Here is a 13,890-nt window from a genome sequence, read left to right as displayed (position 1 = left end):
CGTGTATGTATATCTCGAAGGACTAGAACCGTGGAGAAGATGGATACACAATGTAGTGAAAAAGGACGCAGGAGGAGAGTCGGAGAAAAGTGGCGACTCCTCGACGCGAGCGAGTCTTTCACCAGAGTGTTCGCAGAAAAACGACGTCTATCATCCATCAGGAAGTAAGCTAAAGTAGTAATGCTGAGGAAGCAAAAAACATGGAAGATCAGATCAGCAAGGGCGTCCTTGTTCGAATGAAGGGGGAAAAACAAAGGAGACCGAGGACTCACCTAAAGACGCGACGAGCCGCCTCCTACCTCCCACCCTTCTCCTCCCAAGCTACCACCATCGACACAGGGATTCGAAGCTTCCATCTCCAGCTTCCAAGCAAGTCCTATCACATCCACCCTCCCCTAACTTCTCCCTCGTCTCGATCGTCCGACCCAACGCGAAGCGACGACGCGTCCAACCTCTCCTCCGAACCGCTGCCTGACCGACGTTGTCCGTTCGAAAGGTGACGTCTAAGAGAGGGGTGACCCGGTCGATGATGAGTGGAGACGGAGAGTGCTGGTGATCTGATGAGAGAGAGAGAGAGAGAGAGGGAAGGGGAAGAGAAGGTCAGGTTGAAAGTCGGACGGGAAGAGAAGGCAGACGAAGGCGAGAGGGAAGAAGATAGACGAACTGGGATGAAGAGAAGATGATCGGAAAACCTGACGAGGTTGGAAGGGTACAAAGGGCCGAAGAGGAAGAAGAGGAGAGCGAAGAGGGGTTCGACGCGTCGAGTTGGAGGAAGGGAGGGATGAACGGGGTTGGAGGTCTGAGGGAGGGTTGACGAGTTCGTGACGATCGTAGGAAGGGAATGACGTTGAGATTGCATAGAGGAGAGATCGAGGGTTGCATGTGGATTGAGTATGGGATGAGGAGATCTGAGGAAGAAACAAAGTCAGCTCGATTCGTTGGAGGAGGATGGGTAGGAGAAGAAGCGTACCAGAGCGTGAAGTCGTTCGCCGCATGCTCCCAAGTATACGACGGTCCTTTCGTTCCGACGACTTTGGCGTGCACTTCGGTGAAGGATATGATGGCGGAGAGGGGGAATCGAGCGAGAAGGTTGTGATTGATGTCGGAAAGGCAGAGGTCTCGCTGGTCTGGGCGAATCTCCCAAAGTTTCGAGCTCCACTCGGTGCAACCCACTGCTTCAATATACCTCTCAGAGAACAGTCGCAGGGAGCTTCTGGCCCACTCCAGCTCTCCGTGTGCGACGGCGAGGCCGAACGCGAAACGAGGCTGCGTCTCCATCAACTTGGTACAGTGGATTTGGATCAAGACGGATCGAACCAAGGGAGTTTGGTACTTCTGGCACATGACGAGGACGGAATCGAGTAGGTAGCCGTGGACGTATCCGTTTGGGAGGAGGAACGAGGGAGGTTTGGAGTCGACGAGGTACTTTGACGAGACGAGGTGTCGAAGGAAGAGCGCCGTTTCCTGCGCCTCCTCTGTGATATCGACGACGGGGAGATGCTCGAGTCCTACTCCTCTGGGTGCCTCGTTTGCGACTTCCAGCATGTCGGCGAAGACTTCGGAGTTTGCTTGAAGATGGAGTCGTTTGAGAGCGAAGGACCATCCGTCGCTCGCCCTGACGACGATGTCCGAGTCCTCGTCTTGGGAGTCGACGTGGAAGAGATGTTGGCGAGGAAAATTGGCTGGGGGTTGATCGTCGTTGGGTGGAGAAGAAGAGCGAGCTCGAGGGGGCATTGGAGGAGGGAGAAGGAAGGAAGGGGGGGGGGAGGGAAGGAGGTCGAGCTGACCGTTTGAGGTTCAAGAAAGGAAACGAGCTCTTCCCCTTCTCTCTGCTCAAACCATTACGCCCTTTCAGAAATCAATCTTCAAGTTACTTCTCAAATCAACATCATGTCAGCAGAGGAAGAAAAAGTGAGTGCTGATCTATCGCTTTGGGGGGAAATGAAGAGCTCAACTCGACGAAGCTCACCTCGCGGCGACTCCTCCCTTCCTTCCCCTTCCTCTTGCAGCCCTCAGAGTTCGTTCGACTCAACTCCTCGGATGGTCACTCGTTCATCGTGAAGAGGGAGATAGCAGAAGCCAGTGGAACTCTCAAGAGCATGCTCGATAACAGTCAGTACGAGCTCTCGCAGGGGAGGGAGCGAAGGAGAGAGCTCAACATCCTCCTCCCTCCGCCTCGACACTGAGCCGTTTGAGAGCGATCACTGATACTTGATACTTCGCTCGTTCTTATCTTAGGCAGAGGAGGTGGGTTTATGGAGGGTCTCGATAACAGCTGTCCTGTCAACTTCAAGTGAGCTAGCTCTCTCCTTCCCTTCTCGATCCACATCTCCACCCTCCCTCCTCCGCTCCTTTTGGCTGCCCGTCCTCGCTTCTCCTCTCCGTCTCTTTCCTCTTGCAGCCTCGATACTGACTCTCTCAACTTCTTGCTCTTCTTTCCTTCCTCAGCTCGTTCGTTCAACTCACCTCCGACGAAGGAGCGTTTCTTCCTCCATCGTCGAGCCCGAGCTCACCCTCCCTCCTTCCTTCTCTTTCCTTTTCCCCACCAGTGCCATCGTCGCCAAAGTCATCGAATACCTCTCGTACAAAGTTCAATACGCCGTGAGTCTATGCTCGCCTTCGTCTTTCCCTCGAATGCTCACCTCTCGTCGCGTCGCCTTGTTGGTTCTCTCGTGGGATAGGAGGCTACCTCGAAGGATAACATCCCTGACTTCCTGGATAGGATCGTGAGTCTATCAAGTATGTTTTCGACGTCCTGGAGCTCTTCGGAGACTGAACTTCCTTCCTTCGCCTTCTCAGGAGCCCGAGATGGCGCTGGAACTGTTCGTCGTTCCTTCTCTTTCTCCTCCTCCAGTCTTGCGACTTTGCGCGGCTGACTTCGAGGATTTCTTCTTGCCTTCTTCTTCCTGGTTCGGCTTGTAGGCTCGTCGCAGCAGACTACCTGGAGGGTTCGTTCTTCTTCTCACTACCTTCGTCGTCAACGCGTCTCGTCGTGCTTGACCTGCTTTCCTGCTGCTCCCTCTTTCCTGTTGTGCTCCCACAGCATGATTACACGGTTTTCGTTGGATCCTTCAATCTCTCTCGACCCTCGACCAAGCATCTCTATGTACATCTACGAAACGAGCAACGGAACGACGCGTGGCACCCTCTCTTCATCTGCCTCTCCTTCGCTTTTCACGCCTCGTCGTCCCCGTTTTTTTCTCATCCTTACCTACCATGTTGTACCCATCTCTCTCCGCATCTACTCTTCACCCTCGAAAACCTGCAAACTTTCTCGCGGTCGCTCTCTCGGCACGTTCCCGCAGCCAGATTCGTCTCCTCTCCCCTTCGACGAGCTCGTCGTTCTCCTTCCTCCCAACGACCCCCTTCTCGAACCAACTCTACAAACCCTTCTCTCCACTTCATCTTCACCTCAGGTAAGTTCTGGGAGCACCAGAAATGGGGTTTTGCCTCGGAGGAGAGTGGGAACGAGCTGACCTTTTGAACGATCTCCCCTTCCCTTCCTTCGTTTCGATTCTTTCCTTTCGATTCAAGCAGGTCTCCTCAACTACCGAAACTTTTCCTACACAACAGACTCAGACAAAAATGGCAGGATGGTTGAACCTCGATAGTGGTCGCATGGGAGGAGGAGGAAGTGGTGGAGGGATCATCAACGATCTCAATGTCACCCCGGTGAGTGGAAGGGAGCGAGCTCGAAGGGAAGGGAAGGGAGGAGAGATAGAGGGGAGCTCTGAGAGAGGGGTCTCAGCTTCTTTCTGAACCTCTCAGGGCTGCTATGGGTGCTGCTAGAGTCTAGGAGGAGCTCGTAGACAGGGAGCAGGAGCAGGAAGGGGACGGGAAGGAGGGAGAGCAGAGTTGAGCTCGAAGCGAAGAAGCTGACCTCTCGTTTTCCTTTGGTTTCTCGATATCGTCAGGAAAAAAGTGCTTTCGAGTTCATGGGACTGACGTGGGTTAGTACCCCTTCTGCTTTCTGATGCTCATTTGGGACCTTCGGGTTGAGGAGAGATGAGGAAGCGATGGAAGGAGGAAACGAAGAGCTGACCTTTCTCCTTCCCCTTCCCTTGGCTCGTTCGTTCCTTCTCTTCCCTCAGCAACAACGAAGTCAGTTCGACTCCTATCTACATACCCCGAGCCTCCGAGCCCTTGCTGATCCAACTTCTTTCGTTTGACCTCGCTCAGTCATGGGGTTCGTCCTCCCTCCCTCCTTGATTCCTCCTCGTCGAGCTGTCGAGCTCACCTCTTCCGCCTTCGCTTCTTGCCCACGACAGATTCTGCGCCTGTACCGCTGCTGGATTCGTTCTCTCCATAGTGGGTGCCATCCTGCTGTTCATCGGAGCCACCATCGCGTTCGCTTGTGAGTTCTTCGCGTCCTCGTCTCTCCCTCCTCTCGGTTTCGACGTGCCTGAGCTCATCCCCTTCCCTCTCGTCCGATCTCGCGTGACTAGTCCTCTACGCCGTTGGAACGATTCTCTCTCTCGTCGGAACTGGGTTCTTGGTCGGATTCTGGAAGCAGGTGAAGATGGTGAGTCCCTCGCCGCCGAGCTTAAGCTCGAGCTCGTCCTTCCGTCTTCTCCTCCTCTCTTCGCCTAGACACAAGCTGACTCTCGTCCTCTCGGAATCCTAGATGTTCAACCCCGTCCGTCTAATCGCCTCCATCGTCTTCCTCGGGTCGATAGTCCTCGTCTTCGTTGGAGCCTTCGTCGTCAGTTCCCTCTCGCTTCATCTTTTGGCTCGTCCCCGAACGCGTTGCTGATCTCATATCTGCCTCCGTCTCTGACTGCAGCTCGGAAACGCCATTCTGTGCATCGTCTTCGTCGTGATCTCTTACCTCGCTTTCGCGTGGTACTCGCTCTCGTACGTCCAACCTCAACTCAGCTCGAACCTTTCCTCTTTTTCCTTCTCGCTGACGCTCTCTCTGTCTGTCCCTTCTCCTTCAGATACATCCCCTACGCTCGAACGCTGGTCAAGAACTCGGTTGGGAAGATCATGGCCTAATCTGCTCCGTTTCGAGAAGGACGGGCGGAGGAACTGGGTTGCGTCGCGTCGATACGGCTCGAAGGAGGAAGGAGGGAACGGACTCAGGGTTTCTGTTTTTGCTTCGATTTTGCTGATGCAGATTGCGTTCTAGGCTTTTCAAACCTATACCCGTCGTCAAGGAAAGAGCAACCATCCGTTTCTTTCTTTTAGAAGGGACGGGGAGACACCTGCGCCGAAACCGATCTCTGTTGACTCCAGCGAGCGCCCTGACGAGTTCACAGACCGTTCAGATGGACAAAAGCCATCTAGATTACAGAGGTATTCTTCTCTCGATGATCAAGATTCCCAACCTCTGGCGAAGGAAGCCGGGATGCAAGGTCTTGATCAAGAATGGCGTTGGCAAGGACGCCGAGCCAGGTGAGTCGCAATTCTTGCTCTTGTCCTCTCTCCTTCCCTCATTCCTCGATATCTCGTGAACCTGACGCAGAAACCGATCCTCACGAACCTTTTCTCGCAGTACGACAGGTCTCTCTGAACACCCAGCTGGTCTTCGACACTGCACCGAGGTCGACGTCGCGTCGTGAGTTTCATCGTTCATCTCCCCATTTTCTTCTCCCATATACTGAGAATGCAAAAGCTGTCTACGACCGCTGTGTATTATGTTCTACCAGAGTATCCTAAAGTCCTCGACCTTCGCCATCCTTCAGCTCTCGGATCTCGAACCCCGCTCGAACGCACACCCACACTCTCCCTCTATCTCTTTTGACGCGACCGTCGTTCGTTCCCTCTTCTCTTTTTTCTCTATTTCAAAATTTTGTACTGACCTACTCTATCTGTTTGTCTCTTCGCTCTCCCAGATACCCGTCGACTTAACTCTACCTCGACGATTTCGATCGGCGTCGTCGCGTCGACACTCGACTTTCCCTCCTATTCTGTACCCTAGATTACGCAAACAGGCCTAACGGTATCGATCTCAGTTTGCCTACTTATACATTCCTCCGCGACAGAAACAACCGGCATCGACTCGAAAGCAGCAGAAGGAAGAAACCGGAAAGTTTCGACTCGACGCGTCGTTGTCGAAACACAACGGAAGGAAGCTGAAAGGAAAGAATCACGATATCTATAAAATCGTCGCCTCCTCATCGCTCTCTTACGAGTGCGCTTTTCACAAATGAACCTAACTAAAACCAACCCGGGGGGAAGGAGGAAAAAGAAACGACGCTTTAGAACTTGGGAGGGAAGATGGCGTCCTTTCCGTACCATCGACCCTTGGTCATGAACTCGAAGTAGACGAAGGGGAAGAGGTCCTTGGTGAGGTGGTAGAAGGCTCTGCGAATCCCCCGAAATGAAACGAAGGGAGAAGAAGGAGTGAGCGACGCGTCTCGAGAGCGGACGGACGAGAAACAGAGGAAGGAACGAACCGGTTGGGCTTAGCCTGATCGAATCCGAACTTGGCAAAGGTCTCCTGAGGGACCAGTCCGTACTTGAACTCGGCGAGCATGAGCTCTCCGTAACCGGTGAGGAGAGGGCAGGAAGCTGAGGGAAAAGACAGAACAAAATCGAAGTCGGATCAGTCCTCCGCTTCCGTCTCTTCAAGGTAACCGAAAGATGGATAGGAGCGACGACTCACTGTATCCATCGTAAGCAGCGTGTCCAACTCGACCGCTCTCCATCAGCTGGTGAAGGTTGTGAACGAGGACGGGGGTCTGTCCAGTGACGGCGGCGGCAGTCTTGGAGGTAGGGAGGGAAGAAGCGTCTCCGATAGCAAAGACGTTGGGGAACTCGGTGTGCTGGAGGGTGGAGGCGGAGACGGGGACGTAACCGGAGGCGTCGGAGATGGGAGAGTTCTGAGGAAGGGGAAGAAGGAAGGAAGAGGAAAGGTCAGCTCTCGTGCGCTCCGTTGGCCTTTCTCAGCGATGCCTCCCCTCAGTCTGCCTCGAACTCGAAAAAAGAGGAAGGAAACGAACCTTGACAATATCGAGAGGTCCCTGAGGAGGAACGACGTGAAGGAAGTCGAAGTCCTTGACAACGGTCTCTCCAGCACCGGTCTTGAAGGTTGCCTTCCTGTCGGTATGCGAGAGCGAGACGAGATCGTGGTCGAGCGAGGTCTTGACGTTTCGCTCCTCAGCGAGAGCAGCGAGAGCCTTCGAGTACTTGGGAACGGAGAACATAGAGGGCTGGACGATCGAAGAAAAGAAGACGCGTCGTGAGATTCGAGCCCAGTAGACGAGATGAGATTGAGTTGGAGATGAGGCTCACCATTCCAGAGACGAACTCGACATCAACCTTCTTGTCCTGCTGAGCCCACTTGTGCCTCGACATCCACATAGCCTTCTGAGGAGCTGCGACGAAAGAAGGACGCGAGCAAACCCGTCAGCCTCGTTCTCCTCCCAAAAACAGCTCGCCAAGACGTTCGAACTCACCTCCAGCACACTTGATGATACCCTTAGGCTGAGTGAAGATAGCCTTCTTTCCCTGGAATCCGTTCACGGCATCCCAAACCTGATCGCACCCGTCGTACGAGTAGATCGTTCCAACCTGACTCTGCCTGGTTCCAGCCTTGAGAGCCTCCTCCAACCCCTTGATAGCACCGAAGTTGATCTGAAGACCAGGGCACATGACGAGGTAGTCGTAGGTGAGGGTGGATCCGGAGGAGAGGGTGACGGAGTTGGTGGAAGGAGAGAAGGTGGACGCGTGTTGAGGGTGAAGGGTGAGGTGGGAGGGGACGAGGGAGGCGACGGTACGACGAAGATCCTCCTTCTTTTTGAGCCCAGCTCCGACGAGAGTCCATCCTGGTTGGTAGTTGTGCCATTCGGATCCCTGGAGGAGGAGGGGAAAAGGGAAGGGTGATGGAAACAAGCGAGGAGGAGGGAGGCAAGGAAGGGAGGCAAAGGTCAGCTCGATTCAAAACAGAGCTGTAGATCTTGGGCCTATTCTCGACCTCGAGTCGGGCAGCGTAGCAGAAAGACCTCTTCGTAGAGTTCAAAGAACCCGCCCCAGCGTATCTACGAGCTCTTCCGATTCTACGAATAGCGGAACGGATGTTGAGCTCGAATTCGGAAACAAGGAAGGAAGCGGCCATCCACGCTGCAAGAGCAGACGTCCTTCCCCTTGAAAGCAACATCCCCTCGCCTCTTCCAGCTCGTAGCTGCGATCTATACACTCCAAGAAGACTGCCAACGAGGTGCAGGATGTTCTACTCACATCGATCAAAGCGATATCTCCATCGGCGAGGGTCTTTCCTGAATCAGCGAACTTGTTGTAGAGCATGTTGGCCACAGAGAGTCCAGCAGGTCCAGCTCCGACGACGAGCACCTTGTGGTGGTTGGAAGAACTGAAAGAGAGTCAAAGCGTCGAAGGAAGGGGAGTGAGTCAGTTGAGCTCGAGAAGAAGGAGAAGGAGGAGGACGAGAGAAACGAAGACCCGGGAAGGGGTCCGACGAGGTGGGAGAGGCTCGTATCTCCTGGTAGTAGAGGACTTACGCTGCAGTAGCGAAGAGACGGGAGGCAGCTCGAATGGACATGGCGAAGAAAAACGGGCTGGAAGGTGAAAACGAAGGTGGTGGTTGGAAGGAGGGAAACGGGGAAGGTCGTGAGCTCAAACAGAAACTGAAAAAGGCGCCATGTTTTTTTTTTAAAAAAAGGAGGGTAGTCACAGGCCAGCTTTGGAGGGGGTGAAGATCTTCTAGGGAGCTCAGAGAAGTGGATTTGAGCTGGTGATGAGAGCCTGCGAGTTGGACGAGAAAGTCCGGGCGGAAAAGCTTTCGATCTCGAAGGCGACGCGTCCTTGTTTTTCCTCTTCCCTGCTCGACAGCTCTCGAGCTCGATAGTCTACGGGTCTCAACCCTCAAGAGCGGGCTCTACCTTTTCGCAACCACTTTCTGAGGAGCTGGACTTTGAAGAGCGAAAATTCGAGACTCAGACGGACTCACCGACGCGTCGGTCCTCCCTCCCCTTCTTTCAGAAGCGCTGAGCCGAACAAAAAAAGGGTATCATCGTGAATCGTATCGTATGCTCACACAAAAGAAAGAGAGAAACGCAAAGACAAAAGCATAATAGCAGCACCAAATTCAGCCCAAAAAAGATCGTCGTCGCCCAAAAAATCACAACACTTCCTTCCTCTCCTGTCCTTTCCCTTCCCTACCCTCCCTCAAGCTCAGCTCCTCCCACTCCCCCCACTCCCAGCACTCCCACCATGGACTTCAACTGGAAACGGCGACAAAGCCATCGTTCTCATCCCTCCCAGCCCGTCTCCCGCTCCCGCTCCCGCTCCTGCGTTCCAAGGCACTCCACCAGCTACCGGTCCAGGTCCAGGTCCGAGCGAAACGTACTTCGCAGCATAGTCGCTCGGTGGTTTCGGGGGAAGAGGAGGGGGTGCTCCTCCTCTGCTTCCTCCTCCTCCAAAGGTCGGTGCCGGCGTCGCACTCGAAGTCGAGCTCGAAGGTCGACTGATCGGAGCTCTTTGTTTCCCCTGAGAGATGGTTGGGTCTCGTACGAGAGGAGGAGAGACGGACGCTTCTCTCTGAGCGGCTTCGAGATCACGTTGTCGGAAGAGGGCTTTCTCTTCCTGAGCCGTGAGGATCTTGGGCGAGGAGGCTGAGGTTGAGGATGGGGAGGAGAAGAGGGGAGCGGTGAAGGTTGGTTGAGGAGGTGGTGGTTGGTGGTAAGAGGAGGAGGTGGAGAGTGATGGGGGGGTGAAGGAGAGGGTTGGGTTTCTGTCGTTGTTGTTGTTGTAGGTTGGTTGAGGAGAGGAGGGTGGTGGTGGAGATTGGTAGGACGACGAGGGCGAGGAGGAAGACGCGCCGGGGAGGGAAGCGCCTGTGGCTCGAGCGACAGCTTCTTGAGCGGCGTAGAAGCGTTTCATTTGTTCCTGAAGAAGCGATAAAGGAAAGAAGGAGTCAGTAAAGGTTGGTCTGTTCGCGAGAGGGGATATAAACGAACCTTCTCATCCAAACCCGAAGCAGCTCCTGGAGGAAGGGAGGGTCTCGGTCGAGGAGCCGACGCTGCTACTGCAGGAGGAGGAGGAGCTGACATCGACGAGCTCGAAGGACCAGGTCCGTAGAGATCTTCGTAAGGGACTGGATCCTCTTGAATCGTCGAAACCGTCGGCGGCGGTGGTCCTCCGCCTGCTCCTCCCATTGTCTCATTTCTCCTCATCCCACTCGACGAGCTCGACGACGACGATCCTCCACTGGCTACTCTATCCCTTGCCGAAACCGCATCCTGATACCTCATCTTGGCCTTCTCCTCCTCTGCTGATGGGTAAGCGACGACGCGTCCGTTGGGTTGAGGGGAGGAGGACGACGACGAAATCGTCCCGTTCGAAGCCGCGTTGATCGTCGAGTTGTAGAAGCTCGTTGGAGGAGGGGAGGAGATCCTATCGTGGCCTGAGAGGGAAGCTGGTGGTGGAGGAGAGTGAAGAGAGAGGGAAGCACGATGACTGGGAGTTGAAACTGATCGATGTCCCCCGTTGGGTTGATGAATCGACAGTCGAGATCCGCTGGAAGGTGGTCGTGCAGCTCGAGCAAGAGCCTCCTCGTGAAGCCTCTGTTCCCTCTCCTTCTCCAGAGCACGTCGAGCTCGTTCGTCCTCCTCGGAATCGTACATTCCATGCCCGTTCGAAGAGGCTGCTTGGGTTCGAGCGACTCGAGCGACGGCTTCCTCGTAGCTCTGCTTCTCCCTCTGAGCTCCCAGTCGAGCCTTCTCCGTCTCGGCAGACTCGTAGACTTGACCTCCCGACGACGAAGATGACGCGCCTTGGACGACTCCGTTCTGGTTGGACGTCGACGATCCTCCCGCTGCTCCCCAACCTCCTGCACTCCCACCAGCCTGCGGCGTCGACGAAGCCGAGATCGAGCGGCCTTGCACCATCGAGACCCGAGCCTGAGCTTCCTGGAAGAGCCTCGCCTTCTCCTGCTCTGCCGATTCGTACCTCGGTTGCGTTTGATGCGACGACGAGGACGAACCGAGGAGAGATGATGTCGTAGACGGATTGGGAATCCGATTCGTAGGAGGAGGAGGTTGATGGGAGGTCTGGCTTGGGGTAGGTGAGGAGGGAGTGGGTGTCTGAGAGGAGGAGGGTTTGACGAGGAGAGCTGCTGGGAGAGGAGGCGGAGGGAGACCTGCCGCGAGAGCTTGGGTCACTTCGACCTTGTACTTCGCCATCTCGAATAACCGGCGCTTCTCTTCCTCTGCTGTTTCCCATTTCTGAGTTGGTGGGGCGTTGGAAGCGGAGGAGGATGGACGAGAGTTGTTCTGGGGAGGTGGTTGGGAGTTGGAGGAGGGAGCCGAAGTTGAGGTCGACGACGCGTTGAGAGCTCCCTCTTGAGTTCTTCCGACGGTAGCCTGAGCTCGAGCGAACATCTGAGCTTTCTCTTGCTCGGCTGAGGGATACTGCTGTTGACGTTGCTGTTGTTGAGCTTTGGACGGGGAGGAGGTGGAGGAAGGAGGAGCGTCGGGTCGTCCGAGACCGATGGTGCTCGACGCGGAGGGTGTGACTGCTTCCTGGATGGACCCTAGGGAGAAGGAAGGAGAGGAAGAGTAGGTGGGAGCTCGAGGAGCGGTGAGATCGAGAGGGGAGTTGACGATATCGCCGTTCTGGGTGGAAGATCCGTTGGCGGCGTCGTTGCGAACGGAGATTGATGGATTGTGGACGAGGAAGGAGATCCGGTTCTGCTGGCTCTGACCCTGCACCGAGGACGACGATGAGTTGGTGGACATCGGTGGTCTGGCCGTTGCTCCGAAGCTGCTGGGTCTCTTGGCTGACTCTCCCGATCCAGGTCGACTGACTCCTGAACTGCTCAATCGACGCGTTCCTCCTGCTCCTCCTCCAGCATCCTTCGACCAACCGCCTGGGAAATCGTAGTCGACCGCGACGTCTCCTGGTGCAGCCTCCGAAGACGAGGGAGAGCTGGGAGTCGTTCCGATGGCGAGGAGTCGATCCATGCCCATCGGCTGATGTTGACGCGCCGCGTTGTAAGGGACGGGCGAGTGAGGAGGACTCGGGGTGAGAGTGTAAGGAGCGATGGGAGGAGTTTGGACTGGGAGGGTGAACGAGTTGTGGTGAGAGGAGATCGGCGGTGAAGGGTAGGGAGGAGATGGGGAGGTGAGGGATTTGGTCGAAGGAGGTGCGAGGGAGGGAGGAGCCGAGCTTGGGCAAAGGGCGGGAACGTAGCCGATTTTGCTGCGAAAAAGAGAGGAAGGAGCGTAGGGAAGTCAGCATACACTACGGGTCTATCGAAAAGACACAGGGACTTACTTGATCTCGTCTTGAGACTCAACCTTCCCCATCCAATCCACATAAACAGGGAGCTTCTCGACGACTCCCAAAATCTCATCTCCTCTTACTCCACCGAAGATCTCCACCTTCATCTCGTACCTCACCTCCAGATGCTTCCCCCCCTTCACCGTATACCCAACTCCTCCCGGTCCTCCTTGAGGGATCCTAAGCATCAGACCCCAGCTTCGCCCACCTCCCTCTCCAGCTCTCAGCACCTCTCCTCGAACTTCCAGCCTCGACTGACTGATCAACGCTGGCCTCTGGCCCACGAGTCTGAACGATTCCTTTGGGTAGGAGCTCTCGACCTCGGAGGACCTGAAGAGGGATATTTCGAGGAGGGAGAGCTGGATGAGGGAGATGGAGATCTGAGGGAGGGTGCACGAAGGAGCGAGGAGGAGGGTAATGGGGAGTTGGACGATATCCGAAGGTCCGTAGGCTGAGGCGGGGATGGTGAGGTGTATTTGAAGAGAGGGAGTCATGAGGTAGAGGGTTTCCCTAAAAAGTCGAGAGAGCAAGAGTGTCAGCGAGAGAAACTGGGACGCGACGAGAGAAGACAGAGACGACGACTAACGAGACTTGATGAATCGGCCAAGCAGGATGCAAGTCGTGAGTCAAGATATCTATGGGTTGCTTCCACTTCGAGAGAGGGATGGTCTCTTTCCTCAGTAGACCCCTGTAAGAAGAAATGGACGAGGTTCAGGCACAAAGGAAACGAGAGGAAGGAATCGTCGAGCTCACTCACTTCTTCTTTCCCTTCTCCATCATCGACACCTCGAGATAGTACCTGATTCCAGCTCCGTGACCCCCGTCGTAGTGTAGTTCGGTTGAAGGAGGAATATCGATAGGAATGGGGATTTCAAAGTCGATGTCTCTCTATAGATTCGAGAAGGAGAAAGAGGTGAGCTTCGACGTCCGAGTCCAGTCGAGCTGGAGGAAGAAACGAACCGTTTCGAGAAGAGCCCAGTCTCCATTCGCTTCCCAGAGAGTCAGAGGTCCGTTGACATCCGAGGTGTAAGAAGCTCCTCCAGCGGCTGTTGGCCGAGGGATGTATATACAGGGAGGGGGTCAGCGACGAAAGAAAGTCGAAGGAGGGAGGAAGTCGAAGCTGACCTTGTTGAGGGAGCTTCTCGACCTTGAAGAGCGAGATCTTGAGCCAAGCAGCTTTGATAGGTTTACTCGTTCGAAGTTCAACCGTCTGTAGAGGACGGAGAATACATATTAGCTTCCGAGAAGGAGGTCGAAAGACAAGACGGGAGGGACGAACACCTGAAGCGGACGTTGCAGGTCGTCGAGCTACGTCTTCAGCGATCCCAGCGTAACCTGGTGAGAGCGAGAGGAAGAGAGTCAGGTCGGAAGCAAAATGTATAGATGGGATGCGCAGTTCTCTCTCGCTCACCCTGCACGAAACCTCTGTTGGCGGGAGCACGGAAGATACTGAGAGGGAGAGAAGGGAAGGGAGGGAGGGCGGCGAGGTGAGCTCGGCAGCAGTGGGGTCGATTCTAAAGAAGACTTACAGCTTGACGTGAGGATTGTTGGTACTCATTAACAGCGACGAGTAATGAATTGGGTGTATCCCTCCTCGTAGATTAGAAAAAGAGATCGGAAGATGGAGAGAGAAGGAGATAGGGAGGGAAA

General features: G+C 55.0%; 5 protein-coding genes across 5 annotated transcripts; 2 read left to right on the top strand and 3 right to left on the bottom strand.

The window, feature by feature from the left end:
* Nucleotides 1-503: 503 nt before the first annotated feature.
* BDY24DRAFT_417008 (uncharacterized protein) lies at nucleotides 504-1,734 on the bottom strand (the record flags this gene model as incomplete). The annotated part of the gene is made up of 3 exons (XM_076643654.1): nucleotides 504-557; nucleotides 665-908; nucleotides 1,010-1,734. 3 exons carry the CDS (start codon nucleotides 1,732-1,734, stop codon nucleotides 504-506), a joined length of 1,023 nt encoding a protein of 340 aa, XP_076494646.1.
* Nucleotides 1,735-4,269: 2,535 nt separating this feature from the next.
* BDY24DRAFT_342840 (Got1/Sft2-like family vesicle transport protein) lies at nucleotides 4,270-5,128 on the top strand (the record flags this gene model as incomplete). The annotated part of the gene is made up of 4 exons (XM_076637502.1): nucleotides 4,270-4,354; nucleotides 4,446-4,522; nucleotides 4,625-4,702; nucleotides 4,784-5,128. Coding segments are annotated over 4 exons (585 nt in total), but the record flags the coding sequence as incomplete, so codon positions are not given.
* A 181-nt stretch (nucleotides 5,129-5,309) lies between these two features.
* On the top strand, nucleotides 5,310-5,850 carry BDY24DRAFT_417006 (uncharacterized protein; the record flags this gene model as incomplete). The annotated part of the gene is made up of 4 exons (XM_076643653.1): nucleotides 5,310-5,394; nucleotides 5,503-5,557; nucleotides 5,685-5,753; nucleotides 5,835-5,850. 4 exons carry the CDS (start codon nucleotides 5,310-5,312, stop codon nucleotides 5,848-5,850), a joined length of 225 nt encoding a protein of 74 aa, XP_076494644.1.
* Nucleotides 5,851-6,069: 219 nt separating this feature from the next.
* On the bottom strand, nucleotides 6,070-8,546 carry BDY24DRAFT_131902 (FAD/NAD-P-binding domain-containing protein). Its single transcript, XM_076636008.1, has 8 exons — nucleotides 8,460-8,546; nucleotides 8,182-8,311; nucleotides 7,401-7,797; nucleotides 7,237-7,319; nucleotides 6,945-7,154; nucleotides 6,608-6,824; nucleotides 6,399-6,513; nucleotides 6,070-6,306 (listed from the first exon to the last, which is right to left on the bottom strand). The coding sequence occupies exons 1-8, from the start codon at nucleotides 8,498-8,500 to the stop codon at nucleotides 6,201-6,203; spliced, it is 1,299 nt and encodes a 432-aa protein (XP_076494643.1). The 5' UTR covers nucleotides 8,501-8,546; the 3' UTR covers nucleotides 6,070-6,200.
* Nucleotides 8,547-8,951: 405 nt separating this feature from the next.
* BDY24DRAFT_443116 (arrestin C-terminal domain-containing protein) lies at nucleotides 8,952-13,885 on the bottom strand. The gene is made up of 10 exons (XM_076644739.1): nucleotides 13,770-13,885; nucleotides 13,652-13,689; nucleotides 13,520-13,575; nucleotides 13,366-13,450; nucleotides 13,201-13,286; nucleotides 12,998-13,128; nucleotides 12,827-12,928; nucleotides 12,235-12,750; nucleotides 9,918-12,159; nucleotides 8,952-9,846 (listed from the first exon to the last, which is right to left on the bottom strand). Exons 1-10 carry the CDS (start codon nucleotides 13,796-13,798, stop codon nucleotides 9,133-9,135), a joined length of 3,999 nt encoding a protein of 1,332 aa, XP_076494642.1. The 5' UTR covers nucleotides 13,799-13,885; the 3' UTR covers nucleotides 8,952-9,132.
* Nucleotides 13,886-13,890: the final 5 nt, after the last annotated feature.

Source organism: Mrakia frigida (assembly GCF_051309035.1).
Source record: "Mrakia frigida strain ATCC 22029 unplaced genomic scaffold BDY24scaffold_25, whole genome shotgun sequence".
Taxonomy (NCBI): Eukaryota; Fungi; Basidiomycota; class Tremellomycetes; order Cystofilobasidiales; family Mrakiaceae; genus Mrakia; species Mrakia frigida.
This window is presented reverse-complemented; position numbering and strand designations above follow the sequence as displayed.